At 40.7% G+C, this 21,433-nt stretch overlaps 1 protein-coding gene across 1 annotated transcript in view; it reads right to left on the reverse strand.

Annotated features, from left to right (window-relative positions):
- Positions 1-21,433, reverse strand: part of EXPH5 (exophilin 5) — a 75,319-nt gene that overhangs the window by 12,240 nt on the left and 41,646 nt on the right. Inside the window, exons 2-4 of the mRNA XM_079930728.1 lie at positions 15,473-15,633; positions 13,478-13,640; positions 6,262-6,307 (exon numbers count right to left, since the gene is read on the reverse strand). Coding sequence (XP_079786854.1) covers positions 6,262-6,307; positions 13,478-13,640; positions 15,473-15,633 — 370 coding nt within the window. The remainder of the gene's footprint in view (positions 1-6,261; positions 6,308-13,477; positions 13,641-15,472; positions 15,634-21,433) is intronic.

The raw sequence follows: 21,433 nt of genomic DNA on the forward strand, positions 1-21,433 counted from the left end.
CAAGGCCACCCCTATTCACCTAACATATTAAGGATGTTTCCAACACATGGAGATATTATATGGCTAAGAGAGGTAAATCCTTCTGCGGCTCAGAGCACACACAGATCCTCAGTCAGGGGTCAGTCTTGGACTCCGAATCTTCCTCCAAAGAATATTCTGTGCCATAACGTCATCATAAAAGATGAAGCCTATTTCCCATACCTGGCCTAGAGGATGAGGCCCAAACACCTCCGTGCAGCAAAATAGTGTCAAAATCCTTTTCCAATTTTTGATTTAAGCCTTTCTTCCCCAACTAGCTTTAATCCCCATGCTCCAAGCTCCCTACACACAGTCCTTTAAAATGCTGTGCACTTCTGAGGACTCTGTGTCTCTGCTCCTGATCTTTGCCCTTTCTCCTCTTCTTCTGGAAAATGTCAGCTCATCCTTCGGAGTCCAGCTCCTATATCAACCTCTCTGTTAGTCCTTCTCCAATTCTTGCAGGAATAATTAATTACCACAGTATTTTTTATGCACCTCTGGTATTATACATTTTATTTCATATCAAAGTTGTTTACATTCTCTCCACTTTTACTTTATCACTCGACTTCTACCCTTCCTCCCCTACCCTCTCACACATTCTAATCCCCACTCTGATCTAGGAAACCAGGGATTCACAGACACATGAATAAAACCCTGGAAGTGGACCAAATTCTAAAATAACTAAGAAAGCAAAGTATTCTACTTTGTATCCTGAGCACCTTGCATAGCATCAGCATATAAGAGATTGACTCATATTTACTGAACTGAATTCAAAGACGATGCTTCCCACAATAATATTTTCCACTTCTGAACTTCTCCAATACATTTTTGTACACTCTTTTGATACTATTTTATATTTGAACAAAATTACTCATTTATTCAGTTTTCAATATACTTTAAAAATATCTTCTCTCATTTGATCCTTAGAACAAACTTGTGAAATAGGTAGGGATTTTCATTCCCACTTTGCAGATGAAAAAACTGAGTCTCAGTTAAGTACCTTACTCAAGTCACAGGAATAATAAAAGGTGACACTGGCTACTGACACTCATATGGTCTGATCTCTAATCCTATTTTCTCCACTACATTGCTTTGTATTTTTATTTTACTAATGTACATTTCTTCAATTAGGTGGTAAACTCTCTGAGGACAGGAACCTTGCTTTAAACATTCCATACCCTCCATGCACACAGTTATGGATTGATTTTCAATATACCAAGGTAGAAAATTACATATATAGGATTTTTAGTGAAGATTATTACAGAAATTGAGACACTGAATATTTACAATATTGACTCAATATAGCATGTCTGAGGTAGCAAAGCATAATGGTTAAGCACATGAATACTAAACAAGTCCAAATTCTGGTTCTCTCTCTTAAAAGCTGTACAACTTTGGGCAAGTTGCTTAACGTTCCTGTTCTGTACCTTAGTTTCTTTCTTGGAATAATGAAAAAAAAGACAAAAACGCAACAACAACACTCCTCATCTGATAGTGGTGCTGCGAGGATTAAATGAATTAATAGTTGTAAAACACTTTAGAATGGTGTTTAGCACTTAGTAATTCCTCATCGTTAGCCATTACTAGTCTTCTGTGGTTACAGAGAATTTCCTGGAGGACTCCTGCAGGTACTCGTAGTGTAATGAGTTAGAAAAGTGTCCTACAGGATTAGAGGCCAGAGTCTCAAAATGCTGGCTTTAGGGTCTCAGTTACATTCTTAAACATGGTACACAGAATATGCTGAGCAAAATAAGGCCATTTTTCCAACCCCAATTCACTCTACTGATAACATCTGCAATTCTGACATGATGAGTCAAACAAACCTCAGTCATAGAGTAACCTCAGACTATCTGAGAACTTCTAGGGCAGCCAAACCTGTAGAACAGCTGTTGGAACTGAAGCCGGAGCTCGTGGATGTTATCAAATGCCTTGATAAAGTCAACAAGTTAATTTTTCAAGGTGTTCTTGAATTTATTCTGCATCTGTTTTCCTGCAAAGGTCAAATCCAGCATTGCATCTTGTGGCTTAAAACCACACATTCATTTCTTCTTTCAGTTTCTGAGTACTCACGTTGTGCCAGGAAGTGGGGATACACAGGTGAGCAGGTATGGTCCCAGTCTCAGGGAGCTCACACCAGCCTAGTCTGGTTATGCCACATTGGAGGTATGTTTCTAGGGGTACAGAGCTGGCATATCAGCTAAGAACAGACCCAGCCTGAATTTGTTCAGAAATAAGGAGTGACCAAGTGGCCAAGGCCATACAGTTTGTCTATTCTCGGAGATGGCGGCTACTTTGATTTTTGATTCCTCGCCTTTAAGGAGATGGTTCTCAGCTGAGGTCAATTTGCTCCTCATGGAACATTTGGCAATTTCTGGAGATAGTTTTGATTGTCACAGTTTAGTGGAGGAGAAATACTGGCATCTAGTAGGATGCCACTAAACATCCTACAGTTCACAGGAGAGGCCCCACAGCAAAGAATTATTCAGCCCAAGATGTCAGAAGTGCTGAAGTAGAGAGAAACTCTGAGCTAGAAGATCTCTAAGTTTCTCTTGTCAACCTAAATAAAAGGGTAAACTGAGGCAAGATCGAGAGATGAGTTTATTTAGCAATAGCAGAGGACTTGCAATTTGGGACACACAAGCTGTAGCGAGCTGCAGGCAAGTTTGCTGAGGGTTTGAGATAGGCTGTATTTGGGCAGGGAATGTAAAGAGGGGAAAGTTCAATTCGAGTCTGTTAAAACAGACTTATATACACTACCAAATGGAAAATAGATAGCTAGTGGGAAGCAGCCGCATAGCACAGGGAGATCAGCTCGGAGCTTTGCGACCACCTGAGGGGGGGATAGGGAGGGTGGGAGGGAGACGCAACAGGGAGGAGATATGGGGAAATATATATATGTATAGCTGATTCACTTTGTTATAAAGCAGAAACTAACACACCATTGTAAAGCAATTATACTCCAATAAAGATGTTTAAAAAAACCACACAAATGGAGACCAGCTTTGAAAATTTCCTGAGCAGACAAAACCAGTCCAGTCATACAAACAAAGCTCAGTTAGCTTATTTTGTGAGGCCAACCTGACCCGGATCATTTTTGTTCATGCCTCTGGAAACCATAAGCAAAACTTTGCAAGGTTGATAGGAGGCAATCCCTGACCAATTCCCTGTCATTTAAGAAAATTCCAATATTATTATCAGTTTTCTGTAAATCAGGCATTTATGGGAAATCAGTTTCTCGGTCCTTAAGTTTTGTCTTCCTCAGGGAACATGTGTCAGATTTTCCATTTTATGCAATGTATCCTCTGGTTCCATTTTATTTATTATTTTTATTTTTATTTTTTTTGCGGTACACGGGCCTCTCACTGTTGTGGCCTCTCCCATTGCGGAGCACAGGTTCCGGACGCGCAGGCTCAGCGGCCATGGCTCACGGGCCTAGCCGCTCCGCGGCATGTGGGATCTTCCCGGACCGCGGCACAAACCCGTGTCGCCTGCATTGGCAGGCGGACTCTCAACCACTGTGCCACCAGGGAAGCCCTGCTTCCATTTTAGACTGAAATTCTTTCACACATTCTAGCTCTAAAAATTCTGTTTTCTGAAACCCTTTGCTTCTTTTAAGCTGATGTAAATGTTTATTTATTTATTTATTTTTGGCTGCATTGAGTCTTCGTTGCTGTGCGCGGGCTTCCTCTAGTTGCGGCGAGTGGGGGCTACTCTTCGTTGTGGTGCTCGGGTTTCTCATTGTGGTGGCTTCTCTTTGTTGCAGAGCACGGTGCTCTAGGCGCGCGGGCTTCGGTAGTTGTGGCGCGCGGGCTTCGGTAGTTGTGGCATGCGGGCTCTAGAGCACAGGCTCAATAGTTATGGCGCACGGGCTTAGTTGCTCCGCAGCATGTGGGATCTTCGTGGACCAGGGATCAAATCCATGTCTCCTGCAATGGCAGGCAGATTCCTAACCACTGCGCCACCAGGGAAGTCCCTGATGTATATGTATAAATAGCAGCTTCCTTCTCTCTCTTTTTAAAAAAATATTTATTTATTTATTTGGCTGAGCTGGGTCTTAGTGGCGGTATGTAGGATCTTTTAGTTGTGGCATGCAGGCTCTTAGTTGTGGCATGCAAACTCTTAGTTGCACATGCATATGGGATCTAGTTCCCTGACCAGGGATCAAACCCGGGCCCCCTGCATTGGGAGCACAGGGTCTTAACCACTGGACCCCAGGGAAGTCCCAGCTTCCTTCTCTTTGAATGGAAGGTCATCCAAGAATGTAGTACAACCTCCTACAAAATGTTGGAATCCCCCTTGTACAATTCCTGCTAGGCTACCAACCAAGTGAGAGGAAGTTCATTATCTTAAATCTTGGCAAGAATCCCTGTGGCATCAAAGGCCAAATTCCAGCTCTCTGCAGGTTAAGGGGATAGGACTTTCATGGATAAATAATGGAGATCTACATGTTATACAAAACTCTTGTCTTCAACAATCGTTTCATTATTTTCTCTCTCCTACTTTTTATAATAGTTATTAACTGGGAGCTGCAATCATCAGCTTGAGTTTCATTTATATTCCCAGTTCTTACTTTTTTAGATTGACATGCTCTGAGCAGAAAAATGGTCTAAGGCAAGCAGCAATTAAGAGTGCCAAAGAAGGATATCTACTAATCCTCAGACTGGACTTTCAAATCCCAAGAACTCCAGATTAGCTCTCCTGTTTTATAACTTCTAGGTGCTCGCATTTCTTTTTATGTTCCTCATTTGTTTCAGACCCCATGGCTCTTAAATGGGAAAGGAAGGTTAGCTCTGAGCACTTCTTCGAGGAAAAGCAAGAGTACAGAAGCATCCTGAAGTAGGGCTCTGTCCTTTTAGAGAACAAAGCTGCATGTGTGCCAGTTCAGTCTACTGCTCAGTTAAAGGAGAGTCTGCATGTAGCGAGCAACTGGGGCTCATAAACAAACAGGGCTTTGGGGCTGTTGAAGCTGTAGGCATTTTTGACTTCTGGCTACCGAGTTAACAGAGACCCGGGTGTTTCAATCCTGATTATACCATTTTCCAGTGTGACCTTGAGCATGATCTTTAAATTCTCTGAACCTTAGTTTCTTCATCTTTAAATGGGAATAATAATAGTACCTACTTCATAGATTACCTCTGGGGATCAAATGAAGTGACCCATGTCAAGTACCTGAATGATAGCAAGTTCTCCATCAGAATGTAGCTGTTGTTGCTGCTGGCATCATGGTTGGGGCTCAAGCATATAAAGGAGAGAAAGTAGCATTACTCTGAAGAAGAAAGGAGGCTCACTTTTGTTTGTGAAGTAAAGAACCTCTGTTTATATGCTCTCCTCACCAGAATTCTATCTCATGCTTTTTGAAAAAAGAAGAGAAAGGTAGATATTAGTACTAAGGGCCATCAACTGAGAAATGCCTCTACCTTCCTCCTGCACTCTTAGGTACCTTCCAAAACTCCGTCTTTCTTTCATCTCCAAACCATATGAGTTACACACGAAGACACAAGTGTGTGTAGATCAAAAGTCATGATAGCAAAAAAGTAAGAAACAGAAAACTTAAAGCTTCTCAATCTTATAAGCATGTGAACACAGAGATAAATTTAAATTTAAGCCCTTTAAGTGGAGGTCCTGTTGGGTCAGCCCCCTCATGTGAACCTGTTCTGTCCAAATGCATCTCACCTATCAGTGGCTTCCTCTTTGAATACAAATGATGATCTTGCCCAGAATAGGTCTAGCACAGACCCACACTGGTTTGAAGTTTATTTGGAAATTTTCAAAGCTGGTCTCCATTGATTTTGACAGACTCAAACTGAACTCTCCCCTCTTTACATTCCTTGCCCAAATACAGCCTACCCCAAATCCTCAGCAGACTTGCCTGCAGCTTGCTACAGTTTGCATGCCTCAAATTGCGATTCCTCTGCTATCCCCAAATAAATTCTTCCTCTGTCCAACATTCTAGGGCTGTACAGGACTGACACGTGGTAAAATATCAGAGATACTAACGCTAGTCTCTGTGGACACACAATGGCTTCACTCCTCCTGGCAGAGCCTGCTGTTTGAGTATTTTAGTACCACAGCCAACTGGAAACAGATCACAGCTGGGAAACTTTGAACTCTGTAGGAGAAATCTAAGCTTCTCAAGGAAATTTCAAACTGTGCCAATGAGAATTCTATTTAAGTAGGTAGCCAATCAGGAATTACATTAATTCTGAGTTCTTCAGCATAACCTTTAGTTCTTTGGTTACTTACCAAAGCAGTTCCCCTCACAGACACAGGAGGTATGTGGTCGTCACATCTGTGAAAAGAATTTGAAATAACTTCTTTGAAGAAGTGCCTAACTTTTGGAAAATCAATAGCATGTTTGCTATTATATCTTGATATCTTGAGAAGATATATTTCTGATGCTTAGTAGGGAGACATTTCTTAGTGCACTGTTGAAAAATCTTTCAGAAACATTTTCCTATTCTTGCTTAGGATCAATGTTTTACATCTTTGTCACTCAGGTAGCCAAGAAAAATTACATAATAGTGGATTTGTACTTGAACATAGCATGAAGACAATTACAAAAACAGTTATATTTGTTGAGTGTTTACTGTGTATCAGGCAGTATTCTCATGCTCTATAGGCATGTTATCTCATTTAAATACATCACTCTTGTCAGGTGGATACTATGACAACTCTCATTTTACAGATTAGAGAAGTTAGAAGACACTGTACAAGGTACATAGTGGCTGAGTTCAGAGCCGGCCACAGGCTGACTGAATCTAGAGCTCTCATTCTTGATCAGTATGGCACACAGAATTTTCTTGTAAATGGGAAACAGATTTTCTGCTTCTGTACATTTTTATTTTAAAGAGAGAGTAAGTCAGAACCAGACTCAACAATTCTTAAGGGAATTTTTAAAAAAGCAAACCTTATAAAGATGACTTCAGGATGCTTATTTTTATACATATGTCTTATTTATTATGAAATCATCTTGAAGGAGAACAATTATGCTTTTACTATTTATGTTGCTCCTCTAAAATTCAGTAGAAGGTGAAAAATTTTAAAGACATAGGTCCAAAATTGAGATAAATTTTGATTTTTTTAAATCTATAATCCTATGCCAGGGTATGCTGCCTGAATTGCAGCTTAAGAGTTAATAGACCATAGTGACTCAGAGCTCTTGTATGAAATCAAGTCCTCTCCTTCGCTAAGAGAACAGCAAAATGGAATCAAGAATTAAACAAACTGAGACTCTAGGTCAGATCAATTGAAAGTGGCAAGATGCAGTTTTCCTTCATTCAAACTCCTAGTTGCTTCATGGTTCTTGAAAGTTGAGCATAAAACCTGGGAGGCCAAGCAATTTTATATTTAAAAGATACCAACATGTATTTTATAGTTTAGCTCAAAATTTAAACAGAAATTAAAATTAATATGGATTTTTTTCATATTATTTTGAAATACCAGCTCTACACTAATAATATTTAGAAGTTAAAATACTGTTTTTATTCATATGCTTCCTTTTCATACAGCTTTATTGAGCCTGCAAGCCTTCTACATGCTACGCACTATTTTGAGTGCTTTGGAGGAAATAAATATGCCTGAGATAGAGACCCTGTTCTCTGAGACGCTTTATGATAGGAAAGATTAGATACATAAAGAGCCAAAGTGCAAGCCACAATGTGAAAAGGACAATACAGACAATACAGAGGCTTAAGTATAATATGCTGAAAATGCAGAGGGGCCGGTGAGCACTTGCCGAGATAAATGGGAAGGCAACAGGGAGAGAAGGTGGTGGTTGAACAGGTATGAGAGGAAAAGAACAGCAGGAGCACAAGCCTGAGGTGTAAGAGAGTAAGGGAGGCCGGGAACTGGCAAGTAATTCAATTTGCCTGGAGCCAAACTGTCCAGATTGTGAAGATTCTTTCCGGAGCCCTGTGGAGCTGCCGGCTTCATGGTGTCGCTGCGCAGCTCAACACTCTCATCAGCTCAGTCAGGCCCCTGGTCTGATTTGGAGTGAAGGGAGCAGGGGCAACAATCAGTTTCTGAGGGTAGCAGGTGGCACAATTGGGACAGAGTGTCACCGAGTGGGAGGGTGTGCTGTGAGTGGGAGGATGCATGTTCCCTGACAGTGTGCAAGGCCGTGTGGATTTAGGTTGCAGGCAGGGTATAGGACTCAGGAGGCTTGGAGGCCCAGAGTCTCCATGGTCACTTCCAGGCCCACCTTCAAGTTAATTTATGTTTCTTCCACTGAAGAAACATAAGTATGCTTCCGCTTGTAGAGTGAATAAAAACAACAGTGTAATCACAAAAGCTATGCTGGTTAAAGTCCTCTGGACTGGGTGATTTCAAGAGATTGAAAGCTATCTCACCTGCATTTGCTTACAAGTCCTACTGAGCCATACCTTAAAGATCTCTCACATATATTTCCACTTCACCAGCTATAGGTAGAGCAGTTTCTCAGCCTTGGTACTACTGGCGTTTCTTCTGTGTAGTGGTTTGTCACATGCGTTATATGATGTTTAGCAACATCTCTGACCCCTACCCACTAGATGCCAATAGCACCCACCCTTCAGTTATGAAAACCAGAAATGTCTTTAGACATTGTCAAGTGGCTTTCGGGGTGCAAAATTTCCCCTGCTTGAGAACCACTGTGCTAAAGTGATTTTTCTAAAATGAAAATCTCATTATGTCACTTCTCTATTTAATGAAAAAATATATATACAATATGCACACATGCATGAAATACACCAAAATAATTAGTGTTTGTCCAGGTCAGTGGGTGGGGGGTGATTTCATCTGTTTTATATATATATATATATATATATATATATTTATATATATATATATATAAATATATATATATAAATATAAATAAAGGAATGCATATACATATATAATAAAGAGAAAAAGTGATTAAGGGCTCCCTGCTGTCTACAGGATCAAGTCCAAGCTCCTTAGCATTGCATGTATAAGGTTCCTATGTTCTGGCCTTTGCCAGCTGATCCCACCCCACCTCTTATCAGTCTCACCTTATACTTGGTCACTGAACCTCAATGACCTAGATGAGTTCTTACTTTTTTCCAGTCTCTGCATCTTTGCTGTACCATTCTTTCTGCCCAGCGCAACCTCCTAACTCTTAATTGCCTAGCTCAGTCCTATGTGTCCTTCAGAAATTGGCTCTCTTTTTCCAGGAATGCTTCTGTATCCTCCAGTCTGAATTAACTGCTTCTCCTATAATGTTCTCATGGCAGGAATACCTTGCATCCACCACAGCACTCACCATATGATACCATAATCATCAGTGTACTCGGCTGTCATCCAGGCTGTCACTCAGAGGTCACCCCTGTGTGTTTTCTAAAGAGCATCCCTTCCTCAAGATCCTTACTGTCATTTGCCAGGAAACTGCCATAATGAATATACGAATAAATCCATGATGATTGTGATGTGATCAGCACTTCCTAGAGTTCTGCCCAACCATACGCAGTCATCTGGTGTTCCCTACTAGATTTTAAAGTCCTCCAGGTGGGGACTTTGCCTTATTTTCACGATTTTACCTCCAGCACTAAACACAGTATCCGATCCAGAGTAGGACTTTGATAAACAAATGAAAGAGAAGCTATCACCTCAGCTATTAGTACCATGCCAGGAATTCTGATGGCCCTTGCCATAATGAGGGTAGAAAGCTCTGTAACCATGGCTCCTAAACCTGGATGAGCATCCAAATATCCTAGGGAATTAAAAATAAATAAAGTGTTCCACTTCAGACCTGAATCAGAATCTCAAGGCTAGGGCCTGGTTATCTGTCATTATTTTAAAATGCTGATGAAATTCTAATAATGATCAACCAGATCATCTGGGAACCACTCCCTTTGTCATGCTTCTCCCTCCTGTCACCACAATCCTACTGTTTATCTGTGGACACCACACCTGGGATCACTGAAGGAGAATTTCCAGAGAAGGATTTTGCTTACTCTGATCTCTCCTTTGATCTAGGTGTCTTACATGCCTGTGTCCTCCAACTGAAGCCTAGTCACTTAGCAGGAAAAAGGAAGGCAGCATAGTAGGACATTTGGAAAGAGAGAAAAAGGAAGAGTGAGAGAGACAGATAGACAGAGAGAAAACAGAATCCAGGGAAAACAATAATCTGCCTTTTAAACTTTCCAAAATAGCATTTGATCTTTTGCTTATGTAAACTGGAGTGCCTAGGCTGTGTACATCCTATGATAGATCAGGTAAATTTGAGCACCCACCAAAAACTCTGCATCCTCAGGTAAAAAATCATCTGAAAGGAACAGGGTAGTGGGCAGGCATACCCTCACTCCAGGAGAGCAGTTGTCACGCTATAATCACAGCTGTGTGGTGAGTGCTTACTGTATGCTATACACTGTGATGGTCCTCAAAGGAAAGAAGCCAACTTAAATTTAACTGTACATGTTACTCATGAGTCTTATGAACTAGTTCTCTTGTACTTCCACTTTGCCCTAGTCCTTGGGACTACAACAAAGGAAAGTATAGAGGAGAAAACAATCAACATCTCTAAAATCACCATCATGAACTGGTGGCACATGGCTTCATACCTTTAAGAATGTGTGTAGACATGAAGGGGCCCCTTTGCAGGGACGACTTCATTGTGGAGTGTGTTGGTGCATGGAACAGAGGGTGGCACATCACCTATTCACAGTGAGGCGTACATCAATGGAATAACTCGGGGTCTGGAATAAGAAAAAGTAACTGCAGATATTGCTGGGCAGCCAGGAAGGCTGCATTTACAAGCTCATGATATACACTATTAGGTACTTGCTGAACTATGTGGAGGTGATGGAGTTACTGAAATTCTGTGGCAGGGACTGAGCTCCATATCTCAGGCAATAAATACCCCAAAACAAGACACAAGGAAATATAACTTACAGGGAAATATTAGGAGAAAGATACACAATCCAGTCAGCCCTCAGTGTCCACATGTTCTGCGGATTCAACTAACCACAGATGGAACCCTGGTTGGCTGAATTTGTGGCTATGGAGGGCTAACTGTACATTTTGTATAAGATACTTGAGCACCTGTGGGTTTTGGTATCCGCAGGAGGTTCCCAGAACCAATCCCCCGCAGATACCAAGGTACAATTGTATATGTATGTTTTCTTGAATTTTTGGCTAGTAATAAATGAATTAAAACATTAATGGAAAATTTTCTTTGTTCCTGGGTTGTGGTAGAGTCATAGAGAGTACAGTTCAATCATTTACAAATAGGATTAAAATAATAAGGGGATAATTTGGGAAGTACATAAATTTGGGAGGAGAAACTTCAGTAGTCATATTTGAATCAGAAATAGCAAAACTTTTTGCCTTTTCATTAATTAATAAAGTCACTATGTTCCCATGGCTTTCTAGGGGTTGGCTTTCTCTCTGTGATTTGCAGAAGATCCTTTTAAACTGCTTTGCTGACTTGTTCTCCAGAAGACAGTGTGTGACAAAGTCGAGTCTTGATGCTTCAGCAAGTAGAAACCTGCCTCGCACAGGATGACTGTGCTCCCCTCTGGGGCCCTCTGGGGCTCTTTGTCAGTTCCTCCCACTGCGCTTATAGGCAAGGAGGAGCTCCTGAACCAGAGTCTGTATGCTGAAGCTTGATTCTGTATTTTGAAAAAAATCAGAACTGCCTAAGGAAAAAAGCTCTACGTAAGAATAAAGGGCCCCTCGGAATGTATGACACACAATTTATAGTCCTACCATAGTACTATGCTCCCTTAAAAACACCCTTCCCCCAGCACACACATACACATTCAGGATTTAGATCCAGATATTTAGGTCACATTCATATTTAAAAATAAAAAGGGCATATTTTCATGTTTTATCTTCTGAAACCTATTAGGAGCATAAAACAGTGCCTTCATTACATTCTGCACCAGCACAATTATTCCCACTTACGGTTTGAACATAAAATGTATTTAAAGATGGCAAATTCTGAAAACTGTAACACACACACATGCTTAAAGGATAAAATTTGTTTCATTTTTGTATCCTGTGTTTGGCTAAAAGACAGCTACAAGTCATTGTGATATTTAAGAAGAACAATCGCTAAACAGAATTTTGCAAGAGTTTCATTTTTTTCAATTTGGTCTATAACTAAAATACATGATACCCAAAATGAAGATTGTAGAACTTTCATCTTCTTTGATCCACTTTGGCAGCAACTTACAATATGAGCTTGGAAATAACTTGTCAATAGAGTTAACAGTTTCCTCAACTTTTCCTAGTTTACTAATGTTAGATTGTTCAGCTACAATAAAACTCTGCCTTGAAGAAAATTACCTAAAACACAAATTACATCATAAGTCTCAGCCACACTACACATTAGGAATATTTCTTTTCTCCTTAAAAATAATATTTCCTATAAAGGAAATACTCCTCAATTTTTAATTCCCAAATGAGAGAATTACTAGAGTTTAAAACATTTTTTACAAAGAAAAGCAACTCACTATTTGAAGAGTACTTCCTCGTAAGTGACTCTGGTGGAAACGATCACATAAATCTACATTTTGTTCAGCTCTTCACTATTTCATCAAAGACAAAAACAGCCTCAAGTGAAAGCTGGAAGCAAAACCCTTTCATTCCCCCAAGAGCTCCTCTACGAGTCAGGAGCCTCATTGCATGCTTCACCAAGCTGCTTGCTGCCTGTTGTTTTTCAGCAAGAGTGACCTCCAACACCTTTTATTTAGAGCTGCAATGCACTCTTAAAGGCATACATGGAACACATCATGTGCCAAGCCAACACCTTAAGAGGGTGGGAAGCTTTTCAACCAGGAAGACATGCTGAAAATATTTAGCAGTCAGCAAATTGCATGTAAGCAAAGCCTTGCTTGTTTTTCACAAAACAATCCAACAACGTAATGAGTCAAGATGAACTGATTTACACAGTTCTCAACTGGGAATCATCTGGAACAATACCTCCACTGCTCTCAGAGCTTCCCCTCCTTCACCTTAAGTTTAAATTCCAAGCAACTACAGAGGAATGGCTGTCCTCAATATTTTTAATGATGGTAATATATTTTTTCTCCATTTCATAATTCAGTTTTTCTCTACTCTTTGCTCATCTCATTTATGCTCATTTACTCTTTAAACTGCAATTCTCCTGACACACATACTCCCCAAGTAAGGAGTAGTTTCAATTTAAATGTAACTACTTGACCAGGGCAAAGACCAGGCTCTTGGAGCAGTGGAGAAACTGCCAATAATTATTTCTCAACATTTAATCCATCATTCACTATGTCCACCTCCTGAGACCTGTGCAGTTGGTTAGAAGTTAGATTTCAGATGAGCCCAAAGTTTCATAAGAACTTTGTCCCTTTGAGGGCTCAGCCCTGTTTCCTTTGTTACTATCTGAAATTAAATTCTAAGAACATTAAACATTCTGAACACAAAACAGGCTGGTGGGCTCTGGTATCAGATAACTAATGAGCTGTCACAGGAGCTGAGTTTAACTCACCCTTTCTCTCCCAGTGGTTGAAGCTTTAAAGTCTCCTTTCTGGATTTTCTGAATGAGAATAGAGAAGCAAATGATGATCTGAAGCTCAGCTGAGAAGGAACGGATGTTGGGTTTCTTTGATTAGGTATATTTTTAGATCTTGATGTTTGTAATTCCATAGGATCTAAAAGAAAATTGTAAAAATTTTGCATGATTAATATTTCCAGGTAAATACTCTTGGAGAACTAACACCCCCACCCATGCAGTCTAGGAACGCAGGCATCCCCACATGAAGACCTCGGGACTAGGTGGGGCCCTGTGCCTCTTGGTTCTGCTGAGCGGAGGAGCCTCACTAAGAGTGGGGCATCTTTCAGTAGGTGCTGGGGCCTGCAGCTCCGCAGGACATCCTTCCTCTCATACCAGCTGGGACACTTTCTCAATGCGCTTTCCCCATGGCAATCCAAGGCCAAAGGTAGTGTGTTAGGGACCTCATCCGGTTCTTGTGCTGGTCTTAACTACCCCATCCTTCAGAAATTTTTATTTTGGTGCTTTAAAAACATAGTGATAGGGCCTCCCTGGTGGCACAGTGGTTGAGAGTCTGCCTGCCGATGCCGGGGACACGGGTTCGTGCCCCGGTCTGGGAGTATCCCACATGCCGCGGAGCGGCTGGGCCCGTGAGCCATGGCCGCTGAGCCTGCGCGTCCGGAGCCTGTGCTCCGCAACGGGAGAGGCCACAACAGTGAGAGGCCCGCGAACCGCAAAAAAATAAAAAAATAAATAAAAATTAAAAAAAAAAAACACAGTGATAGACTACGTGACTTTTCATATCAAAGAAAGTAAAGGAAAAGGAAATTAAGCCCTTTAGAGTGCTCCTTATTCCCATTAAAATCTCTGTGCATATGTATTTGCTACATATACGGTTTATATGTGGGTATGCATGTAATATAAATATGTATAATATATATGTATAGATAATATGATATTATATATGAGTATTAAAAATTCTAAGCCATGCTCAACATATACCAGTTCCATCATACTGTAATACTTTTGGACATGCTGAGTTTTTAAATGAGAAATTCAAGGTAAGGGGAAATTCATCATGGTATATATGGGGTTAATCTAAAAATCTGAATTGTGAACTTTTTAGATAAATTTCTTTTTTCTGGGAGTTGCAAAATATTTCCAATATATAAGTTTAGATATATTGTTACATATTTCTCAATGTTACTAATGTTAGTAACATATAACAAAAGCAGTCAATGTGACTCTATACTTTACACTGTTTTACTACTTAAAATTTCTAAATGCACTTTGTTATTCTCAAACAGTCCTGAGAAAGCAGTTTTTATTATCCTCATTTACAGACTAAAAAATAAGTGATTGGTGAAGGTGAGAGACATGCTGGTAGTCACAAAGTTAGAATGTCCAAGGAAGGCATTTGTTTGAGCTCATTTTTGGGGTTTAAGTTACCAAAGTACCAGAAGGGTGGCAGTTTCTCTACCACCTTCCCCCTCCTAACCCCCCTCCTGTCCTGTTCTCCTTTCCCTCCCTTCCTCTGTCTCCCCCTCCTTGTGCATCATCATCCCATTTATTTACATGCTTACTGTGTTAGAGTTCAGTACTTTATATGTATTATTTTATTTAATTCTCACAACCACCCTGTGAAGTAGGTATTATCATACCCATTTAAAGATGAGAGAATTGAGGCTTATAGAGAATAAGAATAAGTAATTTGAACAGAGTCACATGAATTCTGATAGAATAGAGAATACAGAGACAGACAGAGTGGAGATTTGAATCCAGGCCCTTTTTGATACTGATGCCTGTGTTCTTAACCATTGTGCTATCTTGCCTGACTCTAAACATACCCTCAAGACAGTACAGTCCATTTTCAGTTCACTCTTTTTATTGTGAATTTTGCCCCTTATGATTTAAAAATAATCCTGAACATGATTGGTTAAATTGGAGATCCCACTGAGCCTTTATCTACAATGAGGTGTCCTAAGATCTCACCATTTTCTACCATCCCCTTTCTCAGTCTGTATGTAACTGGTTGTTTTAACATTTGGCTAACATCTGTTTCATTGCAAAACTTTTTCCTTTGAACTTCTTCAAACCATTCACCAGTTACTCCTTGAAGCCATCTGATATCCCTCTTTGTCTTCTGGAGTTTGCTGAAATAAAACAAAAATATCAATGCATGCTTTAAATTTCTTTGCATGAAGTGCAAACTCGTGGTGGGTCAAACTTTACCTAGTGGAGGCGTTGCATAAACTATAAGTCCAGGGGAAAAATTGGCTCTAGTCGGAGTTTCCTCTTCACCACCATGGATGTATTTTGGCTGTAATCATATAAATTCGATGACAATCTAAAAGTGTCTGCTAGTAGTTGAAATAATCAAGTTGCTGAGGACAATGTGGGTTGAGCATTGTGCAAACCTGACCTAATAATGCAACTGAATGATAGATATTTTAATGACACGGGGAAACTAGAATATTCCAGTTCTGATTACGCATTCATTCATTCGGTAATGACTAGATGTTTATTGAGCAATGTAGGCAATGGGGATTCAATGGTGAATATAACAGATAGTGTCCTTACTTGCCCATTCAGTGGTCAAAGAGAAAAGCTTACATGCAGAAAAGAAATTGTTGAATGTAATGGTCTTAGATAATGGAATTCTTTAAACACACAGACACAAAAGCCCATGAATGAGGACATGGCTAATGCTCAGTAGTAAGGGCAGTGCGATTTGAGATGGATAGGAAAGGTCATCCAAAGCACAGATGTGTCTGATGCACACTTCCAGAGTGCCAGAACTGAAATTCTGCCATTATTTATTTTTCCTTCTCCCCTGCCCTTACCTGCTTAGTCTTCTTTCAAATGAAAATGCTGCTCTAAGTCCTTAGTTAAATCATGAGTTGTGATTTTTTTTTTTTTTTAAAGCAGATCATTTGCTTCATTTCAGGAGGACCCTAGAACTGTTTGGAAATGAGAGAATATTCAATCCAGAGGGAGACTGCCCTGGACTGAGGCAAATAAAGCAGAAAGGGGAGTCTGAAGAACATAATGACAAATTTCATCAAGTGGTCAGTTTGACAAAGCTCTGATGAAAAAGCCAGGCTTGTTGTTGGGCCCCAAGCTCGAGAAGTTCTGCTGTTATTTATTTATTTATTTTGCGGTACGCGGGCCTCTCACTGTTGTGGTCTCTCCCGTTGCGGAGCACAGGCTCCGGACATGCAGGCTCAGCGGCCATGGCTCACGGGCCCAGCCGCTCCACGGCATGTGGGATCTTCCCGGACCGGGGCACGAACCCGTGTCCCCTGCATCGGCAGGGGAACTCTCAGCCATTGCGCCACCAGGGAAGCCCCAGTTCTGCTGTTTTGGAAAGAAGTTCATGTGACTCCGCAGTTGCCTTTTATCCAGGGTCCTCTGTGAAGCACAAGTGTTAGAGAGTTTGTATTCCTAAGAAAGTGGTGAGCAAGACAGCTGCAGAATGGCTAATTTGGGGTTAAAGGCAATGAACTGTGATGGTTGCAAGTCAGGCTCCTGCTTGGGGCTATGATACTGTCATTTTATAAAATAATCAAGAGGGAAGCCAGAGGCCATCCTGCCCAGACTTGCATTTTGAAAAGCATTACGCAACAGTCATCATGTCTAATCCGCATAATTTGCATTGGTGCCTCCCATTTTGCCATTGCCATCCCTCTGACACCTGGTCACTCCTGTCTCTATTGCTACTATTCTTACTAACAGACTAAGAGACCACAAGTACCAGTTTCTAACCAGTACTGGCTGCCTCCAACTTGTTACTACCTCATTTATTAATGTCATATATATATATATATATATATATACACACACACACACACATATACATACATACATACATATATATATATATATATATATATATATTTTTTTTTTTTTTTTTTTTTTTTGGCCACACCTCACAGTTTGCAGGATCTTAGTTTCCCAACCAGGGATCGAACCCGGGCCCCAGGCAGTGAAAGTGCTGAGCCCTAACCACTGGATGTCCAGGAAATTCCCTAATGTCCCACATTTGTACATGACCTCTAGTTCCTCAAAAACCCTTCCAAATTATCAGACCCCAACATTCAGCAGCATCCCTGCCCCCTTCTCAACACATCCTTCTCATTTCAGAGGACAGTCAAGCTACCCGACTTAGGAACTCTCTAATAAACGTAACTTTATTATTTTTTTCTAAAGCCTCCATATAACATTGAGTCTCTTTTAAAATAATCACACTTCATTTAATTTCATCTCAAGCACTCATTCCACACTTGCACTCAAATCCATCACTGACTGTTTCTTGTTAACATTTGGCCAATGAAGTCAGAAATCTGTACCTCTATGTGAATACTCAGACAGTGTGAATTCTACTCCAGGACATATATCTTAAAGAAATACCCTCCCACTCCCCACCCCCCGCAAAGTACATTAATTTAACTGAACATTATGCAGTTGCTAAAAATAATTACTCAGGCAATGTAGCATGTGACATAACATGAAGCAGAAAAAACAAAGTACAACATTTTATCTGTGCTTATATCTATGTGAAAATGATGCACCCATTTAGACACACTAGGGAAAAAAATCAAACACCCGGTCTCTTAGAATACAGTAATTACAGGTATCAATTCCACTTTTAATTTTTGTAAAATTATGTTTATTCTATAAGTACAATATATGTTTCTTTTTAATGTGAGTTTTTATTTATATTATCATTTTACATTATAATGTTTCTTGTAGATAGAGAAAAATATCAGTCATATTTTCACAATCCTAATGCAATCGGTATTGCCCTTTTTTTTTTTTTCTTCGCGGTACGCGGGCCTCTCACTGTTGCAGCCTCTCCCGTTGCGGAGCACAGGCTCCGGAGGCGCAGGCTCAGCAGCCATGGCTCACGGGCCCAGCCGCTCTGCGGCATGTGGGATCTTCCCGAACCGGGGCACGAACCCGTGTCCCCTGCATCGGCAGGCGGACTCTCAACCACTGCGCCACCAGGGAAGCCCCGGTATTGCCCTTTTGATGTGATCTTTTCCTCTGCACGTTTCACATGGTTGTAATAAAATGTATTAAATATATATTTGTGGAAAGCCTCCTGCAGAGAAGATGCAGGGATACAATGGCAAGCAGAGCTGATATAGCTACTATCCTAGAGAGCTTACCGCCTAATGAGAGAGACAGATATGAGTCCAATAATTATACAAATATAAGATAACAAAGAGTGGTAAGTATGATTTCTTCATTCAACACATGTTTGAACTCTGGGCAAAGAGCGGTGAACAAGTCAAGTCCTTGCCCTCATGGAATTTACATTCTGTTGGGGTAGGAGTGGGGACAAACAATAAAAAATTAAACAGGTGTTATAAGAGCATATAACAAGGGGCCCTGCTTATATGAGGCAGAAGCAAATATTTCCCTAAGAAGATGACATACGGCCTGAAGGATGTATCTCAAATTTATTGAGGTATAATTGACATTATTATTTAATTTTAAAAACTTTATTTTACAACATTAGTTTCAGGGGTACAACATAATGATTCAATATTTGTATATACTGTGAAATGATCACCACAACAGATGTCTAGTTAACATCTGTCACCACATATAGTTACAAACTTTTTTCTTGTGATGAGGACTTTTAAGATCTCTACTCTCTTAGCAACTTTGAAATATTCAATACAGTGTTATTAACTACTGTCACTATATATAAAACCATATAGTGGTTATATGTAGATACATGAAAGGGCAAGATTTTGAAGAAATCCAGTGGCTTTTAAAGCAGAAGTATTCCAAGGTTGTCAGGGAAGTGGGTGAACATGTACAGCCAAGAGTGAGAAGATTCAAGGGTAAGGTAGTAAAAACTGGCATTGTGTTTACGTGTTACTAAATAAGTAAACATAAATAGTTCTGGCCCTTGAAGTAAGGATAACCCAGGAAGGGAAACTATGAATGACATAAAAGTCTACTCTAGGTATTACTCTAGGCATCAGTAATTTACCGCCTTAAGCTTTATATTCCCATAAGCCCTGTGCACTATAAAATACAGTCTGTACACTTGCAATGGTTGACTGAGCTTCTTGTACTAAAAGGAGCACACCAACTGTAAAACCAGTGGTTTAGACTCATTTATTTACTTAAAAAATAAAACATCAAATTAGCTCAACATTAGCAAAAAAGAAAAAAAAAACCTGAACACAAAGCAGGGGTATCTTGATGTATGAAACTTAAAAAGACAATATTTTAAGTTTCAGCTAGCCTTAGTCTGAGAGAGGTAACAGTTGCTTGCAAATGGAGTTGAACCAAGTTCATGGCCAGCCTGTACAGGGCTCTTCCTCATCTATTTTGGTTTGTTATATATTCAGCCAGTCATTTAGAGCACACGGTCCACTTTATACCCAAGAGAATAACCTCAAGGTTACAAAGGACATACAACATACATATAGATAAATCACCAGTACACAGATTATTTGCTTCATTAGTGCAGCTTGACTCAACATATCACAAGGGACTGCTGTCTATACATGTAATTTGTTCTACCCCCTAGGCTGATTAACTTGACTAAACTAAATCAGGTCTTTTCTTGCTGGGCCGTAGTCCCAGCCCTCTGCTCCAAGTCAAAATGCTCTTTCTTCATTCACAGGAATCTTAGTCTGCTGTGTGCTGTCTTTTTCCATTCTAGCACCTGCTGAATGAGTCTGTCCTCTGAGGTTCCTCCTTCTATGTTAAATTTCTTTTCCTTTGTTTTCCATCCTTGAGTAATGAACCCATCTCCCCATCTTCCTTGTACTCCCCCACTGTGCCCTTGCCGACCTTTGCTACTCACTTTTCTTTGTCCACCTTTTTCTGAGCAGGTCTCTGTCCTCATCTCTATTTTGATGACTAATTATGTACTAACCATTGAGAATGTGCTCAGTAAATGATACACAGTTGTCTCTTTATCTTCCAGTCTTTTGCCCCACTTGTCTGCTCCCTGAGAACCAAACTCTGGCCTGTTCTTGAGCTGCCATCAAATAGTAGAAAGAGCACTGAATGAGGGTCAGGTTCTAGCTGGTGATCTTGGCCAAATATTTAACTCTCTTGCCTTTGTCACCTGTGAAAGAGAGTTAAAGGCACGGTAGGTTGTTTACAAAGCAGGCGTCCATGGTTCCTTTCATGGCAGAAGGTATACTCCTTCGTGGAGTGACTTTGTCCCTCCTCTGCCCCCTTGAATCTGGGCTGGCCTTGTGCTTGCTTAGACCAATTGAAAATGATAAAGTGAAATTGTGAGGCTTCTGAGCCTAGGCCTCAAGAAGCCTTGCAGCTTCTGCCCTCTCCCTCTTGGAATCTTGATTCTCTGGTCTGAAGAAGCGGGGGCTAGCCTCCTGGAGGATGTGTTCATGTGCAGAGGAGGACCCAGCAGAGTGCTATCACCAATTGCCAGAGATGTGAGTGAAGCTTTCTTAGACCATCCAGATGCCATCCAGCTGCCAGACGACTGGAGCCAAGGGAGTGATCCCAGGCAAGACTAGGAGAACCACCCAGCTGAGCCCAGAACAAATGGCTGTCCCTTAGAATTGTGAGCTAATAAACTGAAGTCATTTTAAGCCTTTAGGCTTTGGGATGGTTTGTTATGCACAATTTTTAAAAATGGACACAGATGAGATTATCTGGAAGATATCTTCTCAGTAAATCTTCTCAGGAAATGATGAGAAGTCCTGACCAAAATGTATGGTCAGGACTTCCCTGGTGGTGCAGTGATTAAAGAATCCACCTGCCAATGCAGGGGACATGGGTTTGATTCCTGGTCTGGGAAGATCCCACATGCCGTGGAGCAACTAAGCCTGTGTGCCACAACTACTGAGCCTGCACTCTAGAGCCTGCGATCCAGAGCTACTGAGCCTGCATGCCACAACTACTGAAGCCCGTGCGCCTAGAGCCCGTGCTCCGCAACAAGAGAAGCCACTG

This window comes from Stenella coeruleoalba, assembly GCF_951394435.1.
Source record: "Stenella coeruleoalba genome assembly, chromosome: 8".
In the NCBI taxonomy this organism is placed as follows: domain Eukaryota; kingdom Metazoa; phylum Chordata; class Mammalia; order Artiodactyla; family Delphinidae; genus Stenella; species Stenella coeruleoalba.